This window comes from Chelonia mydas, chromosome 1, assembly GCF_015237465.2.
Source record: "Chelonia mydas isolate rCheMyd1 chromosome 1, rCheMyd1.pri.v2, whole genome shotgun sequence".
NCBI lineage: Eukaryota > Metazoa > Chordata > Testudines > Cheloniidae > Chelonia > Chelonia mydas.
In genome coordinates, this window is record NC_057849.1 from 279,606,612 (window position 1) to 279,630,170 (window position 23,559).

Sequence of the window (23,559 nt, forward strand, 5' to 3'; positions counted from 1 at the left end):
GAAGAGGACAGGTTACTGATTCAGAGCAATCTGGATCGCTTGATAAACTGGATACAAGCAAACAGTATGTATTTTAATATTGCTAAGTGTTAATGTACACATCTGAGAACACAGAATATAGCCATACTTACACAAAGGGGGACTCTATTCTGGGAAGTAGTGACTGACAAAGATTTGGGGGTCATGGCGGATAAACAGCTGAACATGAACTCCTAGTGTGATGCTGTGGTCAAAAGAGCTGGTACAATCCTAGGATGCATAAACAGGGAAATCTTGAATAGGAGTAGAGAGTTTATTGTATTTCTATGTTTGACACTGGTGCAACTGCTGCTGGAATACTGTGTCCAGTTCTGGTGCCCACAATTCAAGAAGGATGTTGATAAAGTGGAGAGAGTTCTAATCCTTTCATCATTCTTGTGGCTTTTCTCTGAAAACATGCCTTATAACTCAAGTCTATCAATCTAGTTAACATAACAAAGAGAAGGCTAGGGGGTGACTTGATTACAGTCTATAAGGATCTACATAGAAAACAAATATTTAATGATGTTCTCTTCTTGATTAAAGAGACAGGTATAACATGATCCAATGGCTGGAAGTTGAAGCTAAACAAATTCAGACTGGAAATAAGGTAAATTTTTAAACAGTGAGAATAATTAACCATTCGATGGATTCTCCCTCATTGACAATTTTCAAATCAAGAAGGGTGGCGTTTCCTAAAAGATATGCTCTAGAAATTATGTTGGGGAAGTTCTCTGGCCTGTGCTATTAGGAAGGTAATATTAGATGATTACAATGGTTCCGTCTGGCCTTAGACTATGAATCTATATGTAACTTAATCAAGGCAATAAGCAATTGTCAAAGAGAGCCCAGGCCTTTCCTAGTGCCTTGATTTCAGTCTGTACCTCTCAACTGAAACAGAAAATAAATGTCCTAACTAGAGCTGGGTAAATAACTAATTTGGCTCACTGGCAATTCTGAAAAATAAGATACAAAAGTATGTTTGGGTTGAATGGAACACTTTGGTTCAGGTATTTAAGAAAGGCAAAGGAAATGACTGGATAGATTCACAAAACATCCTTATAACCTTTAGCTCAGTGGTGAGGGTACTCTCACGGGAGGGGAAAAACTCGGGTTCAAATCCCCTGTTGGGAGTAAGAGCTTAAACCCAGATGTGTCCCCCAACTCCTAGGTGAGCACCCTAATCACCAGGCTATAGGGTATTCTGGATGGGTTGTTTTTTCAATCACTCCCGTTGAGGATGTTCCACTTTGTATAAATGTTTAAATATTTAGTGGAGTGGGGACTAGAACAGGGGTCAGCAATCTTCGGCACATGGCCCATCAGGTTAATCCATTGGCATACCCTGATGGGCCATGTGCTGAAGGTTGCTGACCCCTGGACTAGAACTTGGGTGGTGATTGGAGCACTCACTGAAGTGGGGGGAGAAGAGACCTGGGTTCAAATCTCAAACCTAGGCTTCCCAAGAGGACTGCCCTAACCACAGTGCTAAAGGTTACTCGCGGAGGGGTGGTGACAGGACTACATAGAGCTTTGTAGGGGCCTGGGGAAAAATCTGAAAGTGAGGGTCACCCCCTTCTAAGGGTGAAAAAACCACTGAGGGGAGGCCTCAGGGTGGGTTGGAGAGTGAGTCTGCCCTGCATTCACCGTGCAGCAATGGCTCCTGTCCCACAGGGACAAGACTGGCTCCCCACACCGGGCACTGAGGCCTGGCACACAGGGCACAAGCACCCCTGAAGTTTAGCACTGACTGGCACTGCAACTCTGTGCACCAGATCGCAACACCACACACTCAAAGGGCTTGAGAACCTTCTGGAATAGAGGACTAGGACAAACTGCTCCTTTTGCCCCCTGGACAGTTGGGGGGGCACCACCACCTCCACCAATTATTTTTGTACTTAAATTCCTTTGAGTCTAGCCCAGAAATGAACTATTTTGACATTAATGAAACAGCTTAACAATTTTCAAAATTTCTTTCTTTTGGTCAAAATAACTACTGAAATCAACACCAATTCACAAAATGCTTCAGTCAACCTGAATCTGCATTTTCTTGGTAGAAAAAGAAAATGTAGCCAAAAATTTTGCCAAGCTCAAGTCCTCACTTTATTTTGACATCTATGCAGCATCGGGGAAACCTCTAGTTTGTGGCCTTTAGCATTGTCATTCTTTTGCATATCTGTAAGAGCTTTTTGAAATAAGATCTATTCTAACCTAATTGCCTTCTATGATGAGATAACTGGCTCTGTGGATGAGGGGAAAGCAGTGGATATGCTATTCCTTGACTTTAGCAAAAGCTTTTGGTACGGTCTCCCACAGTATTCTTGCCAGCGAGTTAAAGTAGTATGGGCTGGATGAATGGACTATAAGGTGGATAGAAAGCTGGCTAGATCATTGGGCTCAACAGGTAGTGATCAATGGCTCCATGTCTAGTGGGCAGCTGGTATCCAGCGGAGTGCCCCAAAGGTTGGTCCTGGAGCCAGTTTTGTTCAGTATCTTCACTAATTATCTAGAGGATGGCATGGATTGTACCCTCAGCAAGTTTGCAGATGACACTAAACTGGGAGGAGTGATAAGTGCTCTGGAGGGTAGGGATAGGGTACAAAGGGACCTAGACAAATTAGAGGATTGGGTCAAAAGAAATCTGATGAGGTTCAACAAGGACAAGTGCAGAGTCCTGCACTTAGGAAGGAAGAATCCAATGCACCGCTACAGGCTGGAGACCAACTGGATAGACAGCAGTTCTTCAGAAAAGGACCTAGGGGTTACAGTGGACGAGAAGCTGGATTATGAGTCAACAGTGTGCCCTTGTTGCCAAGAAGGCTAACAGCATTTTGGGCTGTATAAGTAGGAGCATTGCCAGCAGATCGAGGGACATGATCGTTCCCCTCTATTTGGCATTGGTGAGGCCTCATTTGGAGTACTGCGTCCAGTTTTGGGCCCCACACTACAAGAAGGATGTGGGAAAATTGGAGAGAGTCCAGCGGAGGACAACAAAAATGATTAGGGGGCTGGAGCACGTGATTTATGAGGAGAGGCTGAGGGAACTGGGATTATTTAGTCTGCAGAAGAGAAGAATGAGGGGGGGATTTGATAGCTGCTTTCACCTACCTGAACGGGGGTTCCAAAGAGGATGGCTCTAGACTGTTCTCAGTGGTAGCAGATGACAGAACAAGGAGTAATGGTCTCAAGTTGCAGTGGGGGAGGTTTAGGTTGGATATTAAGTAAAACTTTTTCACTAGGAGGGTGGTGAATCACTGGAATGGGTTACCTAGGAACGTGGTGGAATCTCCTTCCTTGGAGGTTTTTAAGGTCAGGCTTGACAAAGCCCTGGCTGGGATGATTTAGTTGGGATTGGTACTGCTTTGAGCAGGGGGTTGGACTAGATGACCGCCTGAGGTCCCTTCCAACCCTGATATTCTCTGTAGCTTTCTATACTGCACTCATCACCATAGTATCTGAGTGCCTTAATAGATTGGATTCCAGGGTTCCTGCTTCTGATGTACTTAAACAAAAAATTTTGCTGTTAGTTTGTGGCTTTTGCAAGAAGCTCTTCAAATTTTTTGGCCTACCTAATTATACTTTACTTGCCAGAATTTATACTCCTTTTTATCTTTCTCCGTAGGATTTGACTTCCAAGTTTAAAAATATATTTTGCCTTTAACCGCCTCTTTTACTTTGTTTAGTCGTGGTTGTGTTTTTTTTTTTGTTTTTTTTTGGCCCTCTTCCTGTAGTGTGGGGTTTTTTATTTATTTTTTTATTTGGGTATACATTTAGTTTGAGCCTCTATTATGGTGGTTTTTAAAAGATTTCCATGCAGCTTGTGAGCATTTCACACTACTGACAGTTTCTTTTAATTTCTATTTAATTAGCCTTCTCATTTTTATACAGTTCCCCCTTTTGAAGTTAACTGCTAGTCTGTTGGGTTTCTTTGGTATTTCCCCCCCTGCAAGGATGTTAAATTTATATGAAACAGCCCTGTGAAGAATGGCACACTCCTATAGATTAATTGTCTGCAGGCTGCACATCTGAAGGGATAAGTCACTCTTTTATATCTCTGGCATGAATTAGTCACAACCGTTTCCCAAAAGTGACTGGATGCTAGTGGACAAGTAAATGTCGATATACTGTAAGCTGCCCAAAGAGTGCTTAGCTGGAACTTTACTTTCTTGGATCAGTGATTTTTAAATTGGTTATTAGCCTTTAACAGAAAGTCAGTGATTGGTAGCATCTTGTCCCAATGACAGTAATAACTGGCTAAAACCAATCTGGTAGTTTGCAATCCTTATTGAGATACTAATTCAGTAAGACATGAAGTACTTGATTAGGTGCTTTACTGAATAGGAATGGACTTGAGTATACGCTAAAGTGCTTTGTTGAATTGCGGCCTGAGAGTGTCCTGAGATGGCATAAAAAATATAAGGAACAGTTTATCAATAGGGTGGATATTGTTTGCCTTTTCCTAGTCCTTAATAAATTCACTTTTACTTACTACATAGATTGTCCACACAGGTGTCCTCTTTTGAGCACTGACTACATGATGCTCCTGCTTTATAAGGTTTTCTTGGGTAATTGCCGCTACAAAGGCAGAAGAAAATTCTGTTAGATGAATTTCACTGTGTACAATTTTAATAAGATCCTACATTTAAGGTATTAAACACATTCAGGGCCGGCCTTAAGGAAAATGGCACCCTGGGCGAACTTGCATTTTGGTGCCCATGGGCTCCCCACCCTCCCTTCCCCCAACCCCTGCACTGTGCCACCTTCAACCCTAATCCCTGCACCCCTTCACTCCTATCCTGTGCCCCTAACCCCTGCACTATGCCTCCTTCACTTCTCCCTTCTCCCTCCTGAACCCCCTACCCTGCATCCCCCTCCTGCACCCACGTGGGGAAACTGACCCACCTGGATGCACAAAACAGCTGGCATTGCTGCTCACTCCTCCACTGGACTGCTGCTCCTCCGCCCCATGCACCCCCCGGGGCTGCCTACGGAGAGGGCAGGAGAGTAGCAGCTGCTGATGCCTCAGCACAGCCCAGGTGGGGAAGTGACCTGAATGCAGGGAGCCCTGGTGTTGTGTGTGTTGAGGGGAGTGTGTGTGTGCCTAAGTATATGAGTGTGCTGTCTCTTTAAAAAAGCATTCAAGGTCAAGATCCTGAAGGCTTGTGTTCAAATACAAGCAGCGGCCAGCAGCTCTAAACCCAGAGAGGCAGGAGTAGGGACACAGATTCCCCCTGTCCTGTCACCCCAGCTCAGTGAAAATTGGGTGCACAGGTGTGTGTGTGGGGGGGGGGGGGACACCCTGACATCAGCCCCTGCCACCCCACAGCAGACAGGCAGACACTCCCAGTCTGGAGTGGCCAGGGAGGCAGGGACAGCAGCAGCTTCGCAGGTGGAGGAGGGGAATCCCTGCTCCGGAGGAGTCATCTGGCTCAGAGGGCTGGTTGTCCAAATGCCCCCTGCAGCTCAGGTCTCTGCAGGAGTCAGGATTCAGCTGGCTCTGGCAGGTCAGGTGGAAATCCAAACCCTGTGCACAGCGTCCTCTTCAGTGCTGGGTTTACAATAGCGCCAATGGTGCCATGGAGCCGGGTCCATGTTCAGAAGGGGCCCCGGCCTGCTCCGCTTGTACTGTGCCCTAAGACCCCGCCAGCCCACTGGCTCCCCCCCACCCACCACTTGCTCCTCTCGGCCAGCCCACAGCCCAGCCGAGGGCTCCTCTCTGCTTCCTGGCCAGACCCCAGTGCACCTCCAGTTCCAGGCAGTCTCTGCTTCTCACCCCCTGTGGGGCCCTGGTTGCCTCCCTGGAGCTGATCTGCCTGGATCTGGTGCAGAAGCCTGGCCAGTTGTGGGGAGACAGTGTCGGGGGCTTGGCTGGGTTCCTCCAGGCAAGTGGCTCCTGAGGGAGCCCAGATCGCGCTACTCCCGAGGGGCTGGAGCGATGACCACCCCTGGTTGTGCTGCCGGCTCAGCCTGGCAGACAGTTGCCTCCCAGCAGGGCGGGTGAGTGCGGCCGGGAGGCAAGGCATGGGGGAGTGGGTCTCAGTGGGGCCTGGGGGCGTACTGGGCTGTGAGAGGGCAGGGAAGATCTGTGTGTGTGTTGGGGCATTAGGGAGTGGGGGTTCTGTGTGGGGTGCTGGGCAGTTGTGGTGGGGCTGTGGGCAGAGAGATGCTGGCCTCTTTCTGCCCCATCCCACACCCTCTCCCGAGTGCCCCCCTGCCTTCACTCTGACTCTTCCTGCCCCTGCTCCTCCCCCATCCACTCCCCCCAGTGCCTCCTGCCCACTGCTGATCAGAAGTGCACGGGAGGTGTTGTGGGCAAGGGGGAGGAGCTGATTGGCGGGGTTGCTGGTGGGTGCTCAGTGCACACTATTTTTTTTTTCCTGTGGGTGTTCCAGCTCTGAAGCCCCCACGGAGTTGGCACCTATGGGCGATTGGGTGGGGGGGCTGTATGGCACGGCATGGGCCTGGCCCCAGCCTCGAGGGGAAGGGGCATGCTGGCAGCACAAGGCCAGGCGGGGCACTGTATGTCTGGATACTGCCAGTTTGTAAACAGTGCCCTCGCACTGGGCTGGGCAGAGCGGGGTCATCCCTGCCGTGCCACATGTCATTGCCCCGGCTGGCCCCTCGCTCTGGGGACTGACGTCCTCGCACCATGCTCCATTGCCCCCATGGGGGCCCACAAATATGTTTGACACTGGGCCCACAAAAGGTTAATCCGGCCCTGGCCCTCTTTGGCGGGCTGCCCTGGGCAGGGGTCTGGACAGCCAAAGGCCAGCTCTGAATACATTAATATAAACTTCTCAGCATATTTTAACAACTGGTAAAACCTCGTGGGAAAACAAACATTCTTGAAACCATTCCTTGTGTTCACTGTTCTCCTTCCTCTATTAAAGACAACTGCATTAAAATGCTACCTTTTTCCAAATAGAAAAAGCTAACGATTTATAAATCAAACCCTGCAGAAGTGTACAAATTTCTTTAAAATGAATATCTAGCAGTAGAGTTTGGCTGCAACTAAGGTAAATATAATTGCGAGTTTTCTGTAGGCAGAAAACTCAGTACACTCCCAAGATCTCTTTCAGCAAAGAGATTTGCATGCTCTTTACAACTGATTTAAATTCCTGAGATAAAGCTTTGATTCACAAAATATTTAAGAACTTGCTTAACTTGATGCATGTGAGTAATCCTACTGCAGTCAATGGGACTTAAAGTTAGAATATGCTTACTGCCTTGCTTAATTGGGACCAAAGTGCTTAATAAAAAAAGACCAAACCAACAGCTCTGACTTCTCTCAGATCAATGCAGGCTGAGTTGAAAATTAGGATATCATCCTAACTCTTGATGAAAGATTTATACGAAGGCTGTTTAACTGAAGTATGCTGGATCTGATAAATTCATCTGCCTGTAAGATTAATGCCTGAATATCACTCTGGAAGGCAAAGTGGAAGTGATTTCATACAAAGCAGATACCCCTATAAGTCAAGTGGTGAAATGGAGAGGAAAACTCAGATGGTAAAAATCTAATGTATTATGAAAGCTTGTCACAAATAAAAAAAAAACAAAAAACCCCTGAAAGCAACATCCTTCTAGAATAAGGGTAAACTTAAACTCAAATTTGATTGCAAAATGATTTGTTGGGAGATACCAATGAAATACATCCACACACCTTTCTATTAATGGAATAATTCCAGGCTAATTTCCTAGTCTTTTATTTTAAAGATCTAATGTGTAGAATCCCTATGTAAAACCCAGGTCCAACATGCCTTCAAATTCCTGATTTAGTAGGACCTTCTCTCCCCCTTCATGTTCTTTGGCAGCCAGTAGGCCATTTCAGTTATGCTTCTCAAGCTCTTTCAGTCTAGTGACATGTTGGCTAGATTATTTTCTGGTGAAAATAAAGCAGCAACGTCCTGAACTGTAATATTTGTGCCCCTTGCTGCTTGTAGATGTTCTTCCCCACTGCCTCCAGTGGCTGGAAACCTAGAGTCCCAGACACTTCCACACAACTGGAGATGAAATATCTTTGTTTTCCAGTTGTATATCTTTATATATTCTGGGACAAAAGAAACAAACTGCATAAAAATGTCTTCCTTCCCAGATACACTGTAAAGACAGGAACATTGGCTAAATGAAAGCATTTGCACTTTTAAAATTCACCAGAGAGGTTTTTACATGTGGATAATTGGTGAGTCCTGAATTACTGCTGTTTGGTCAGAGACTGCGCTTAAGGTGTCCGTCCTTCTGTCTGCTAAAAATTAAAAATAAAACAAAACTGTGGCACCTCTGGGTGCAGATATGGAAACTATTAGGATGCAACTCCTAGCATTAAACTGTTGGGAAATCTTTTGGGGCCAGATACTTGCTTGTTTTCTGTTCAATGACGGTCATAACCCTTCCAATCTCTCAGGATCCAAGTGCCTCCCTTCTTGTCCTCTCCCCTTTTGCAGACACCTTTCCTTCTTAGAGTTCTATAGCTAGGCCCAGGAGTTCAATAGCTTCACATTATTTAATGAAAATGTTTCCCTTGGTTAGATTACTTCTGGTCACAGAAAATGGGGAAACTGCCCAGCAATTTTTTTAAATGATCCAATTTTACCCTAGTGTAACTTATGTGACAGGGTCAGGCCAGATGGTTATAGGAGAGTATTTTTTTTTTTTTTTTTTGAAGCAAAAATTTTTTTTATTTGCATAACACACTTACAAAACAACAGCATATGCAATGTGTAACACAGCAACCAATCACAATTGTTTTCTCATTAGCTTCAGGGGAGGGAAGTGTTCAAGCTTGCCTGGGCCCAGAGCGGGGGGGCTTCCTCGACTCTCGTGGTCTTCCACCCTTCCGAGTTACCTGGTGGTCCAGAGCGAGGGGCCTTCATCGACTGTCAAGGTCTGCCACCCCCTCGAGTTACCTGGCGCCACACCCGAGTGTCACCAACAATTCCCTCCTCTGAAAGGGGCAGGCTGTGGGGTGGACAACCCGGCGGGGGGCACGTGCACCCACGTGTGAAAGGACCCCTCTAAGGTGGTGGTGTCCGCAGCAGCAATGGCTGGGGCTGGGGTCCCTTACTCTCTCCTCCAATCAAAGGGTCAAAACAAAGGGAGCCGGACAGGGACACCAAGCAGAGAGCCTCGGATGGCGCCCACCGCTCCTCAAAAGCATCAAGGGAGTCAGTGGACGCCGCCCAGAGGACCTCCGCCCAGATACGTGAACGGACCGAGGATCGGAAAACGGCCCCACAGTCACAGGAAACTCCATTGGCCAACCTCCTCTCTCTGGTTTTATAGATGGCCGTTTTAGCCAGGGCCAGGAGGAGGTTAACTAGGAGATCCCGCGACTTTGTGAGGCCACGGATGGGAAGTGCATAAATAAAAAGGTGAGGGGAAAAATGCAACCAAAAACATAATAAAAGATTTGTGAGGAGCCGGAACAGGGGCTGCAGCCTGGCACACTCCAAATATACGTGCGCCAGGGTTTCCCTCACACCACAAAAGGGACAAGTATCTGGGATGGGGTTGAACTGCACCAAGTACGTGCCCGTGCTCACAGCTCCGTGAAGGAGCCACCAACTGATGTCCCCAACAGCCCTCGGAACCAAGGTGGAATATAGGCTGGCCCACCGGGGCTGCTCACCCTCCAAAGGTGGTAGAAGGTCTCGCCACTTTGTGTCGGGGCGGGACACTAGGGTGAGGGCGTGAAGGGTGTGGAGCACGAGCGTGTATAGATGTTTCCTTGGCGCGGTTTGGAAGCATACCAGCTGCAGTTCATGCAGCTGACTTGCCGTAAAGGAGTGAGGGGGTCGATTGGGTCTACGGGGCAGGGGACCAATTAAAAGGTCCGGCGGGCCTGGGGTAGAGGGTGGGCGGGGCGTGCCCTCGAGCAGGACCCGATCGAGGTAAGCTCTAGCAGTGGGCAGCAAAGCGGCCTTCACCTCCTGAAGTACGCGGCGGGGGGTACGAGGTCTGGAGAGCCCCATGAGCCGAGCGAGCGTCAGGGGATCCAGCCAGTCTCCCCGGTCGTAGTCCAGGAGGTCTCCGACTCTCATGACTTCTGTCAGGATCAAGCTCTGGCGCACCGAGCAGGACTTCGCCACCTGCACACGGAGCTGGGGGTTGTGTAGCAGGGGCTCCACGAGGAGATCTGCCCCCTCGGTGGCCACCATGGACCTGGTCATTAAAAACCATTTCCAAGTCCAGAGGAGGTCCTGGAAGAAGACCGGCAGCCCGGAGAGGTCTCGTGGAAGACCTCCCGGACAGAGATAAAAGAGCTGCCGGTCATATCGGAGCCCTCGGATGCGGCGCAGGATGGCGGGCACCAGTATGCTCCATGCCGAACTGCCTGCACTATAAAGGAGCCTCTGTAGGGCCTGGAGGCAGAAGACGCAGACCTGAGTGTGCAGACACTTCATCTACCCCTGAAGGAAGGAGAACAGGGCCTGAAGAACCTCTACAGGGGCCCAGTGCATTCCTGACCAAAAGAACCCCAGAATCGATGTCCGGAGGCTGGTCAGGAAACCCGGGGCTGGGACCAGGGTGTTGAGCCGGTACCAGAGCTTGGACAGGACTAGTTGATTAAGCACCAGCGCTCTCCCACAAAGGGAGAGATATTGGAGTAGCCCCGTCCATTTCCGGAGCCGCTCTATCACCCCGCCCTCTAAATTTTCCCAGTTCTCAGGCGGTGAGGGATGCGTGGCAGAAAGGTAAATGCCGAGGAAGAACAGCGGACCCGTGCTCCACCGGATGGTCTGAAGCATGGGTGGGAGGGAGCTCGCCTGCCGCCAGTCTCCTACCGCCAAGCCAGAGCTCTTGACCCAGTTGACCCGGGCGGAGGAGGCTGCTGAATAGATGGCCTGGAAAGCTTCCACCTGCACCAAGTCGCCCGAGTCCTGGACCACGAGGAGCACGTCATCAGTGTACGCCGACAGGACCAGCCGCAGCTCCGGCTCCCGCAGCACCAACACTGTCAACCTCCTGCGGAGGAGGCAGAGGAAGGGCTCAATCGCCAGAGTGTACAGCTGGCCCAAGAGGGGGCACCCCTGCCGTACTCCTCACCCGAAGCTGACCGGTTCGGTCAGGGTCCAGTTGAGCCTGACCAGACACTCTGCGGAGGCGTACAGCACCTGGAGAAAACCACAAACTGGGGTCCGAAGCCAAATGCTCGCAGAGTGTTCAGGAGGTACCCGTGGTCCACCCTATCGAACGCCTTCTCCTGATCTAGGGACAGGAGGGTGAATGACAGACCGTCTCTACGCCCGAGTTCCAAAAGGTCCCGAACCAGAAATAGGTTATCAAAGATACTGCGGGTCCGGGACAGTGTAGGTCTGGTCTGGGTGGATCACGTCCGCCAGCACAGACCCTAGCCGCAGCGAGATTGCTTTCACTACGATTTTGTAGTCCGTGCTGAGGAGCGAGACGGGATGCCAATTTCGTAAATCACGGAGGTCCCCCTTCTTCGGTAGTAAGGCGAGCACAGCTCGCCTGCACGAAAGAGGGAGGACACCGCTCTGCAGAGACTTGGCCCAGACGGTGACTAAGTCTGGGCCGAGGATGTCCCAAACATGCGGTAGAACTCCACGGTCAGCCCATCCATGCCTGGAGACTTATTGGTGGACATACGACAGAGGGCTTCCGAGAACTTGGCCAGAGTGAGAGGCAACTCTAGCCAGTCTCGGTTGCTCGTGCTGACCGTAGGGAGCTCCTCCCAGAGCACTCTGCAAGCGCCACGGTCGGTCGGATCCGGAGAGAAAAGACTTGCATAGACGGCTCGGGCCCTCCCGCATATCTCCACCGGTTCCGTGAGGGGGGTGCCGTCTTCTGCCAGGAAGCAGGTGACCTGTTTCTTGGCCCCCCTCGTTTTCTCCAGGGCATAGAAGAAGCGGGAACCACGATCCATCTCCCAAAGGAGGTGGATGCGGGATCGAACAAAGGTGCCCCGGTCCCAATGGTCCTCGAGGGCCCGGAGCTCCTCCCGCTTCTCCCGGCACGCTCCGCAGAGGAGCGGGTCCTCGGTGCTGGCGGCCAGACGCCTCTCCAGCTCTAAGACCTCCTGTTCCAACTGCTCTATTGCCACATTTCTCCGTCGGCTGGTGCCCCGGGTGTAGTCACAGCAGAAAAGCCTGGCGCGCACCTTCCCCAGGTCCCACCATCGCCGCGCCGAGGGAAAGGCACACAGCTGCCCTCCCCAGGCCAGCCAGAATTCCCAGAAGGACATCACGAAGCCCTCATCCTCCAACAGGCTGTTGTTAAAATGCCAGTAGGCCGGCCCCGGCCTCTCCGCACAGTGGCTAGATGATGGTCAGAAAATGGGGCCAGCCGAATGCTGGAGGAGTGGGCTTATAAGAGATGGAAGCGTGATAAATAAATGCGGTCCAACCGGGAGTGGCTCGACCGATGGGCTTCCACCCGGACAAAGGTGAACATGGAAGTGTCATCCGGGTGGTGGTCGTGCCAGATGTCCACTAGGGAGTGATATTCGACTATCTCCCAGAGAATGTCCGCGGCAGCCGGGCTCCGCTCGGTCCCCGAGCGGTCCTGTTCCTCGAGGGTGGTATTGAAGTCCCCTCCCAAGACCAGGCACTCGTGAGAATCTAAGGTGCCGAGGAAGGCGGACGCCCGATGGTAGAATTGCACCTGCTCTGGGCCCGATGTCGGGGCATAGACGTTAACGAGGTTAACCACGAGCCCCTCCATACGGACCCGGAGATGCAGCAGGCGACCCGGCACGGCCTCGGCGACCCCTAGCACCTCGGGCCGTAGGTCAGGGGAGAACAGGGTCGCCATTCCAGCATGTCGAACCGTGGCATGGCTAAAGTAGACCCTGTCTCCCCCACTCCAGCCGTCAACTGTCTTCGGCGGTTGGGTCCGTGTGGGTCTCCTGCAAGAAAACCACAGAGTACCCTCCCTCGCGAAGGAAGGAGAGCACCTGGGACCTGCGGAGAGCCATCCTACAACCCCGGGTGTTCAACGTTGCGATGGTGAGAAGTGTCAAGGGGAGGGTCGGGGGGGGTCCTCACTGGCAGGGACGCTCGCATTTCCCAGCGGGCCACCCAGCAGTCTGTGACCTATCCCGTAGGTGAGTAATTGTTCACGGAAGACATGGACCCGCCAGTAGGCCGCGGCATCCTGCTTCCCCGTCCCTTTACCTTCCCCTATGAGAGCCCTTGTGGCCCGGAGGATTTGAGAAAAGTTCCCCCATCGCTGGAGAGCAAGCTGTACCTTGTTGCGGGAGCCACAGACATCCTCTAAAAACTTCCGCAGCTCTCCTCGCAGCTCATGGGGGGGGTGGGGTTATGGTTTCCCGGTTGTTCCCCGGCGGGGCCCTTGGTGCAGCCCTGTGGTCCACTAAAATGGACAAGCAGGGTGCGGACCCCCGACGGGGTGTCTGATGGGCTGGAGCTTCTAGGCCTGCCTCAAGCTCTGGGGCGATAGGGGACGGTGGAGGGAAAATAGCAGCTCCTAATGGGTCGGGGCAGGAGAACACAAACGCTGCTCCCTGGGGGTCATCGGTTGGGAAAGGGAAGGAGACAGCCCTGGGGGCGGCAATGACATTGCAGGAGGTAAATTGGGTAGGGGTAGGGGCAGGGGCAGAGGCGGGGTTCTGGGTTTCAGGAGGCAAGCAGCTGGATGGTGGAGCCTCCCGATCAGGCTCAAGAGTTAAGGGGGTGGGGAGGGAGCTCTCAGTGACATTGGGCGCGCGCTCTGTGGTGGATTTAGCGGCCACAGCATCAGGAGGTGGATTATCTTCTGTAGGGCCCCCATCCGGGAAGGAAGTCGATTGCTCCGCACCAATGGGGGGTGCCCCTGGCGACTCGTGCCCCGGCCGCATGGTGCCGGCTGTCACCTGAGCAGGCTCGGTGGTCGTCAGCAGGGTGCCATCAGTGACCGGGTCGGATGGAGGAGTCCAGGGGCTCCTCGGAGGTGGGAGAGAAAGCAGCAGTTAAGGGGAGGGAGCATGGGGAAAAGAGGGGTGGAATGAGGTCACCCAGATCGACATTTGCTGGCAAAAGGTCGTCCTCCCCCTGGGCGACCGGGGTCAGATCTAAGGCCTCAATCTCCTCAAACATGGAGGAGAGGACACTTTCCGCCGCCCCGGGGTTTTTCCCGCCAGCACCTGCCACGACGGTTGCCTCGGGGTTCACGGGGGCTTTGGGTGGCGTCAGGACAGAAGGGACTTCCTCGAGGGTCTCGGAGGGGAGGGTCTCCCATGGAGGGGAGATACTACCCTCCGGTGCTGCCACGTCTTTCTTGGCTGACCGGTGGATGGGACGCACTCGCGGGCAAGGCGGAAGGTTCGGCATCGGTGCCCCCTTTCCTGGTCTTCCAGGGGGCCTCTGCCTCAGGTAGATGAGGCAGAGCTCGAGCCTTCCGCTTGCTTCGCTTCCCCTGGACTAGGGCCCAGCCCTCCATGGCATCAGCTGGGGGCTGGTTAGCAGGGGTCATGTCAGGGGGTAAAGGCGATGGCTCAGGGACTTGGGGGGGGGGGGGAACGGTGGGCAGCATAAGGGAGGGAGGATTCTCCCTGGGGCAGGCTCTCTCCCATGCCTGGTGGTATCTCTGCCACACCTTCCTCTGTAGGCCCCGCTAGATTGTCAGCAGCGAGGGCAGGGCTCTCCCGCTCATCTGGGCATTGTAGGGGAGGTGCCCTTGGGCCTGAGCAGGAGTAGCGGTGGTCCGAAGAGGAGGGGGGGTGGGTTCAGGTACCGGGCAGCCAGGGGCGTCGGCCATGACGGGGCCGATGTCCTGTCGGGTCTCGAGGATCCCAGGTGCCCCTCCTTCCCGGGCTAAGGGGCAGTCCCTCTGGACATGCCCCGACGCCCGGCAGAGGTAGCACGGGCTTCCCCCGTGGAAAAGTACACCCGGTAACGGGTCCCCTAGTGGGGGACTAGGAAGGACCCTTCGAGCACCACTCCGTCACGCGCCGCCGACAGCAGTAAAAGTTGCACTTGCCAGCGGAAGGAAAAAATGTGACGGAGGGTGGGGTCCTTGCAGCCGAATGGGAGAGGGCTGATAACAGAAACAGGTTTCCCCAGGGTGGAAAGGGCGGGTAGCAGGGCAGCACTGGGGAGAAAAGGAGGGACAGAGGTCAGGACCAGGCGGACGCCCAGGTCCTCTAGCGGCTCTAGGGGGACAAGCACCCCCTCTCCACTGCTTCCTGGGTGGCAGCCTCCGATGCTAAGAAGAAAACGACCTTCCTGTACATTTTGGAGGCCGCCACAATGGCCGAAGGCCCCACCACCCTCGCCAACGCCTGCACGTAGGTCTCCACGTGGGGCGAGGCGGGCACCAGGAGGCGTCGGACACCGTGCTTCCTTGTCATGGTGGGAAAGGGGCCCCGGCCGCTATTGATGGAGGCGGTGGGCGGGAGAGATGACAAGGCGGCGGGGGGGGGGGGCTGCGGTCGCCCGGGCATACATCCTGGGGGCTGAGGGGAGGGACATCCGCAGAGCTGGTGGAGGGGGCAGCGGGGGAGGATGCCATGGTTGGTGGCGGGGCTGCAGCAGTGGGGGTGGTCCCTGTCATGGAGGGCCTGGTGGTTTTAGCGGGGTCCTTCCCCTTCTTCTTGCCTTGGCCTTTCCCGCCGGCTGGGGGGAGCTTCCCTAGAGTCTGGGGGAGGCGACGGGCATGGCAGCGGCGGAGGTCACTCCGGTGCCCTCCATTGCCAATGCCCCAGCGGGGGCGGTGGCAGGTGATTAACAGGAGTTGGGGTCAGGTAGAAAGGGAAAGCTGTGGGGTGGACAATTCTGGGAGGGGGGGCACATGAACCACCGTACGCTTGTCCAGAGAGTCCTGTTTGGTTGGCTGGTGCTTCTGGCCCACGCGGTGGAATCAGGGTGAGCAGCTGAGTCCAGAGGCAGATGTTGGACAGCCAGCAAAGATGGTGGGGGGGGGTGTGAAGATCGTAGTGTGGGGGTTGGGAGGACACGGATGGATCAGGGGTGCAGCTCTGTGCCACACCCCCTGTGTCCCTACAAACACAGTTAAGACACAGTCAAGGCCTCCCCCCACACGAGAGCACAGTTTGAAAGTTACTCAGTCTTAGGCCCCCTCCACGGCGATTTATAGATTCCCCGGGCAGCGTTCCTCCGGTGGACGGCTTTTTCTCTGTCTGTTCTGGGCTTTCTTTTTTGCATTCCAGAAATGCCGGAGCAAGTGATAAAAGTCTTCTCGACCGGAGACGGGTCCGCAGACAAACAGCAAGCGGCTGAGTCTGGAGACTGGGTCCTTCCACTCCCCCCCCTCTGGGGAAGCAGGCTCGGGGAGGCGGTTTCAGCAGGAGCGGCAGCAGTGTCCGAGGGCGGGCGGGAGGGGCTAACAGCCGGCCGGCAGCCGGCCACCACTCTAGCAACAGCAGAGAAAGGAAAAAAAACAACAACAAAAAGAAAAGAAAAGGGGGAAAGCCGAAAGCAGGGGCAGAAAGCAAAGAAAGCCCAGGCCAGAGGGCAGCAGCAGGAGAGCAGGCTAAGTAGGTCCCTTTTCCCTGGGTAAGGTAACAAGGAAGGTTCCAGAACAATCAGGAACCTTCTGGAGACAATTAAGACAGGCTGATTAGAACACCTACAGCCAATCAAGAAGCTGCTAGAATCAATTAAGGCAGGCCATCAGGGCACCTGGGTTTTAAAAAGGAGCTCACTTCAGTTTGTGGTGTGCGTGTGAGGAGCTGGAAGCAAGAGGCACTGGGAGCTGAGAGTGAGAATGCGGACTGTTGGAGGACTGAGGTGTACAAGCATTATCAGACACCAGGAGGAAGGTCCTATGGTGAGGATAAAGAAGGTGTTGGGAGGAGGCCATGGGGAAGTAGCCCAGGGAGTCGGAGCTGTCGCACAGCTGTTCCAGGAGGCACTCTAGACAGCTGCATTCCACAGGGCCCTGGGCTGGAACCCGGAGTAGAGGGCAGGCCCGGGTTCCCCCCAAATCCTCCCAACTCCTGGTCAGACGCAGGAGTCGTCGACCTGGACTGCGGGTTAAGAAAAACGGCCAAGCTGAGGGCTGCCGTGAAGCTCCAAGGCGAGCAAATCCGCCAATAAGCGCAAGACCCACCAAAGAAGAGCAGGAACTTTGTCACACTTAATAAAGCAGTATTTTAATAAGCCATACAGGATGTGGGGTATTCTCATAGTGAAGTATGTTTTAACAGTCCCTCCCATCCCCCACAGAGACTTTCATTATGCATGTTCTTATAGATGTTGCCTTTTCTCAGGTTTGACACAGTTAAGGGACCCAAACAACCTTAACTCTGCCATATAGTGATACCATGGGAGGGGAGGAGGGTGGATAGAAAAAGAAATCATGAAATTTAATCTAGGACTACAAACACTAAAGATGCATTAATCATAACTGTATGGTTATTGCATGGTGTTCCTACAGGACAGAGTTAAGGCTATTTGGGTGCCTTAACTGTGCATTTCTGTGACTCAAGATGTTTGCATTTATTTTAAGATTAACCTTAACTTTGAATTTCCTGGTTTTAAAATGCTTATTTTGGGGTAATCACAATTCCCCATTACTCTAAATGGTTGATATCTATATTCTCAGTCTGAATTCTTTTCATGTAGTTTGTATCCAGGAATATAAGTAAAATTCTAATTTCAGATACAGTACAGAGGGTATGTTATCTTGCATTTTGTACATGAAGTCAGTTAAATCCTTCAAATACAAATAGGTAGTATACAGACACAGGAGTCAGGAACCAAAGGTCCTACTAACTTAAAACCATGCATTTCAAATTTATACAGTGGCCCGCATCCCTCCATGTGGCTTGAAGCCTTCAGAGGTATGAGATGAAAATTTGAATTAAGTGTGGATATTTACAATTTTTAGAACTACAAACCATCCTCAGACAAAGCATAAGAAATATGGATGAACATTTCTTCCTCCACCACTAGATGACACCTTGTTACAAAATTCACACTCACACAACAGATCCTGTCTACAATTTTTCCAAACTCTTATGTTCCCCTACATATGTTGCACTGTCTTATTATTTTTACATGATCCTTCTATATTTGTTACATTGAACAAAATAAAGATGATGGCCAAAAAGTCCCTGTAATTTGGGAGCCTACTTTGAATAGTATTCTGTGGCAATAAAGACCCAGGATATCAGAAAGAACCCCAATAGTAGGTCAAAGAATGCAGAAACTAGAAGCAATTAAATCAGACATTAGAAATGGAGAATTACGATGCAGGTGTTCTCCTGGTCAATGCTGGAGAGTTCAGTACAGTTTGTAGTATTTTGTATTGTTCACTTTAAAGTGTCCCAAGTTGTCTTTGAACATCTTAATAGATCTTACTATCAGGAAAAGTTTTTCCTGATATTCACCTTAAGTTTTCCCTTTTTCCCCTGCATAGTTATAGCCCCTCGCACCTCCCTAAATAATTCCTCTGCCTTGCTTTAATGTCTGAACACTTCAAGCATTTGTAGACTGTTTTGATGTCCACATCTGTTAGTAGTTTTAAGCTATATAATTTGTCAATCTAGTCTTCTCATAACTGTTGTTGCTCTCCCTGTTTGTCAACCATCTCGCTGGTAATGTGATGCTAAGAAATGAATGGAATATTCTGATGCTGTTGCACCAGTACCATATTAAATGGTCTGTTATCTCTACTACTTAACCTCTATGTATGCAGCCAAATATTGCATTGACCTTATGGAGTTTTTTGCTACATTATCACATTGCAAACTCAGGTCTAATTTGTTGTCCACTATTGCCTCTCCCACAGCTTTACTTATTTGCAGGATTCTCTCTTCCATTGCATATCTATGGGTTTTAGATTACTTTCAAAAACACAAGTATCCTCAGCAAATTTCATTTATGTGCAGGCAGCCTTTTTTACCAGTAATGAAGATACTAAATAAGATGACCTACACTGATCCCTACTGTCCCCCACTCTACACCTTCCCAACTTCATACCTTTTTTTACTTACAATCCTTCAGCCAGTTTCCAATCTGCAACAGGAGAATGGAAGGATATTAAGGACAAAAGGGAAAGAAGCATGAGTGGGGGGGAATACTTGCAGAAATGAGAGCAGAGGGGGAAATGGGGATGAGTACTTGAAGAAGGAAAAAGTAATCCAGTAAGAGGAAAAGAAGAAAACACTAGAAAGGAGAAGAAAAACAAAGTAAATAGTTTGGAAATGAGGAAGCAGCTGAGAGGGAGGGAAGGAGAATTAAACAAAGAAGAGCAAAACAAGTTTAAATTTAGTAAGCTAGATTTAGACATTTGTTTTATTCTAAAGGTCATCCAAGGCTGAGGGGAAAAAAGAGGAAAAGAGAGGTTGCTCACCTTGTGCAGTAACTGAAGTTCTCAGAGATGTGTATGGGTACTCCACTTCAGGTGCACTTGCACCCTGTGCCTTTTGACTGGATCTCTTTGGTAGCGGTGACCGTTCAGCCCATACATGTGCCCTATGCATCTTCATGCCCCCTACTGAGGCTATACAGGGCTGTGTGAGTGAACCGCCCACCGTTTCTTCTCAACTGCCTTCGGCCAGAGATGTAGTTTAGTGTGTGCCTGTTTTCTCTTTAGAGTTAGAATATAGTTTATAGTATTAGTATTTTTATAATTGTTGGAATTGTTCCTGTTTTTCTTAGGAAAAAAAAATTGCTTTACCCCTTATTGAAGGATCAAATTTTTTCTTATATGTGATGCTGGCCTCCCCAAGTCTGCAGTAGAGAAGAAACAGAAAAAGTCCCACAGAGAGAACACCGAAGCAGAGCGGAAGGTGGAAAATTGAGCAGGATGGGATCTTTGTGCTGATTGAGACCTGCTGAATTTCCTTTTCTTTCCAGGTGTGTATATCCCCAGCGATCTAAGTGTAGCTGTAGAGTACTTTCGGGCATGAAGTGAGTTGTCTGAGTCCACAAAGAGCTGGTGGCCATTAAATGATGAATGCTTAATAGTCAACTGTACCTCCCGGGTTAAAAAGACAACTGAAGCAACAAAGCTCAGGACAGGCCCAACAAAGAAACAGAACGCCATTAGGCCTCACCTACAGCCCCCAACTAAAACCTCTCCAGCGCATCATCAAGGTTCTACAACCTATCTTGAAGGACGATCCCTCACTCTCACAGACCTTGGGAGACAGGCCAGTCCTCGCTTACAGACAGCCCCCCAACCTGAAGCAAATACTCACCAGCAACTACACACCACACAACAAAAACACTAACCCAGGAATCAATCCCTGAAACAAACCCTGTTGCCAACTCTGTCCGCATATCTATTCAAGGGACACCATTATAAGACCTAACCATCAGGGGCTCATTCACCTGCACATCTACCATTGTGATATGCCATCATGTGCCAGCAATGCCCCTCTGCCATGTACATTGGCCAAACCGGACAGTCTCTACGCAAAAGAATAAATGGACACAAATCTGACATCAAGAATTGTAACATTCAAAAACCAGTAGGAGAGCACTTCAATCTCCCTGGACACTCAATAACATACTTAAGTGGCAATTCTTCAACAAAAAAACCTTCAAAAACAGACTTCAACGAGAAACTGAAGAATTGGAATTAATTTGCAAACTGGACACCATCAAATTAGGCCTGAATAAAGACTGGGAGTGGATGGGTCATTACAAAATAATTTTCCCTCTGCTGATACTCACACCTTCTTGTCAACTGTTGGAAATGGGTGATGTCCACCTTGATTGCATTGGCCTCGTTAGCACTGACCCCCCACGAGGTAAAGCAACTCCCATCTTTTCGTGTGTGTGTGTGTGTGTGTGTGTGTGTGTATACACACACAAACACTCACACTGCTTACTGTATTTTTCACTCCATGCATCTGATGAAGTGGGTTTTAGCCCACAAAAGCTTATTCCCAAATAAATTTGTTAGTCTCTAAGGTGCCACAAGGACTCCTCATTATTTTTGCTGATACAGACTAACACGGCTACCACTCTGAAAGCTCATCTCATCACTATTGTGGTTGAAATAGACCTAGCTGCACTGTCGCTGCATCAAGCGTGTAGGGATTCCCTCAGAGACCTCTTTCTACTCAGCTTCCCAAGAACTCAGTTTGACTCTAGACTTCAGTAGTCATGTATCTTTATTTAGCGTACAGCAATGCTACACTGAGCTGATCAGATTCAAATGAGTCATGGGGCAGGGTCGATGCAGGTTATAATTTCAAAGTTACACAGAAATACTCTCCCTTTATATACATTGCATCACACATTGGCTTGGTTACTTTGCAGGACCAAGTCCTTGTGCAGCATGCTCTGTCTATGCATTGTTCGTCTTCTATATACTTTTCACCCTTTCACTAAATTGGACAGAATAAGTTAGTATTGTTCTTAGTAAATGGTTCGCTGAGTGTTCCTTCTTATCTTAGCTGACTCAGACAGTGTCTTCTAGCTTACTGACCCATTTACTTATTAGCACAAACATTCCTTTTCAGCCTACTGACCTCTCTAATCCTGTCTTCCAAAAAATGAGGCCTCCCCCATGTTTAGTCATGTCAAGTCAGGCCTACAAAGTGAAGCCTGCAAAGATGTCTTGGCCACGAGCTGACCCTCCTTTATTTCGGCACTAAAACGGATCTCCATGTTCCTGTTCGCCAGATGGTCTTGGATGGCTCCAGGAGAGCTTCATTAATTGGTAGTTTCTATCCCTGCTGAAGTGGAAGCATGCAATATGTCCAGGAGCTTATGATGGGAACTTGTCCCAGGAGAATCTGAAGTGTGTCCGCAACCCATTTCTTCGGGTCCTGGAACTGCCAAAAGTCATCAGCTAATGATGGTGGCAGTGGCGGCAGCAGCATTACTGTCTCATCAGGCGATGAAGGCATTTGTAAAGGGGTGGGGGTGACCTCCTGGTCGGCCCTCGCCTCTTGCTCCTCAAAATGTCTCATCTATTGATTCAGAGTGGGGAGGAGGGATGGAAAGTACCAGAGAACTAGTTTTTTTATGTTCTTGTGAGAATAGTGGGGCCTGGTGAAACTGCTGGAGGTACACTGCCCATGGGTTCTAATAAGGCCAATGAGAAGGACCATAAGACAAAGGGGAGGTAGCCATCATTCATTGACCCAAGTATTGATAGGCACAGGTCTTGTATCTGCAGAGGAGAACAACATCTCTTCGAATAAGCTTGAGTGCTTTGAACAGAAAGCTCCGAGTCAGAATGCCCTCCCACATATTGTAAAGAAGGCGACAATACCTCTTCTTGAACGGTAGATGTTGAGAAGTAGTGAGTCTCAATTGAACATGTGCAGTTGGTGACCAACCAGATATCAGTATCGAGAGGTGTCTGGAAGTTGCAACGAGGGGAGACTCAGGCTCATTAGGTACCAAGAGGTCCGTGGGTGAAGCTTCCCCTTGAGGAGGCTAGCCCCATGCCCCACTACTTACAGCAGAGACTATGCCCCTCTTGCTGTTCTCAGCCCCTCCCCCTTCCTGGCCCCAGCAGGGGGAAGGGGCTCAGAGCTTGACCCCTCCCCCCCATGGCCCCAGGCGAGGGGGTAGGGTTAGTTGATGCTGTCTGAGGTGCTGCTAATGGTACCACATATTCTAATGAGGCTACTCTATTTACCATCATGGGCACTGATGGTAGCCATAATAGTAGTCTTCAGTGTCATGCTCTTTACTGCCAAGGTATGGGACTTAGATGAAGTCTTATAGTGCATCACGTTAGCCAAAGGACTCAGAGCCTCATAGCACTCCTCTCTGGGCCTGAGGTCTCCAGTGACCAAGCTTTCTTTGAGGAGGAACTCTGTTCTGTTCTTCTTATCCCCCTCCTTAATGGGAAACTGTCAGTAACAACTTCATTAGGTCTCAGTCAGTACTTAAAGCATGCTGGAGCCCAGGGTTTTGATGCTGCCTTCACCTTGGAAGCTCTCAGCGACTTATCTCGATGTAGACTGGCACTAACAGAACTACAGGCTCCTGGTTTGGGGGTAGGGGAGATTCTCTGTACCTGCTCTGAAGCTGGACTTAAGGCTTGCTCCATCATTAGTCATCTATACTTCATTTTCCTGTTTTTATGGACCTTCCCTTAAAAGAAGTGTAAATCTTGCACTTTCTGGGATATGAGTCTCTCAAGCAACAAATACACTGAAAATGCCAGTTGCTGATGGGAATTACTTCTTGACAGAAAAGGCACATTTTAAAACTCATAGAGCCCGGCATCCCCTTTGACCCATTGATAAGGGGTTAAATAGCTTTTATTTTTCTAAGAAAACAGGAACAATAGTTCTAATAACTATACAAGTTGTAAGAATCCTATAAACTAACACTGTGTAGTATATTCTAACTCTAAAGGAAAAAAAAAACAGGCACATAAACTCCATCTCTGGGCAAAGGAAGTGAGGGCAGTTTGCTCGCACAGCCCTATACAGCCTCAGTATGCGGCATGAAGATGTGTAGGGTGCATACGTGGGCTGAATGGGCACCACTACCAAAAATCTCTGATCAAAGGTGCAGGGTGCATGCACGCCTGAAGTGGAGCGCTCACAGGAACATTGCTCGAAGAATTTACACATTCATGGAAAATGTATAAAATGATCATACAGATTAGGTATGGTCTTCAAGTTTCTCAACGGTT

General features: G+C 50.2%; 1 protein-coding gene across 2 annotated transcripts in view; it reads right to left on the reverse strand.

Moving 5' to 3' along the window:
* LOC114022105 (glioma pathogenesis-related protein 1) overlaps positions 1-23,559 on the reverse strand; it is a 58,627-nt gene that overhangs the window by 11,364 nt on the left and 23,704 nt on the right. Inside the window, exon 4 of one of the 2 annotated variants that reach the window (XM_027832835.3) lies at positions 4,508-4,593. In XM_027832835.3, coding sequence (XP_027688636.2) covers positions 4,508-4,593 — 86 coding nt within the window. Of the gene's footprint in view, positions 1-4,507; positions 4,594-19,375; positions 19,534-23,559 lie in introns of those variants that run through there. The other variant, XM_043547634.1, reaches the window with a different exon arrangement.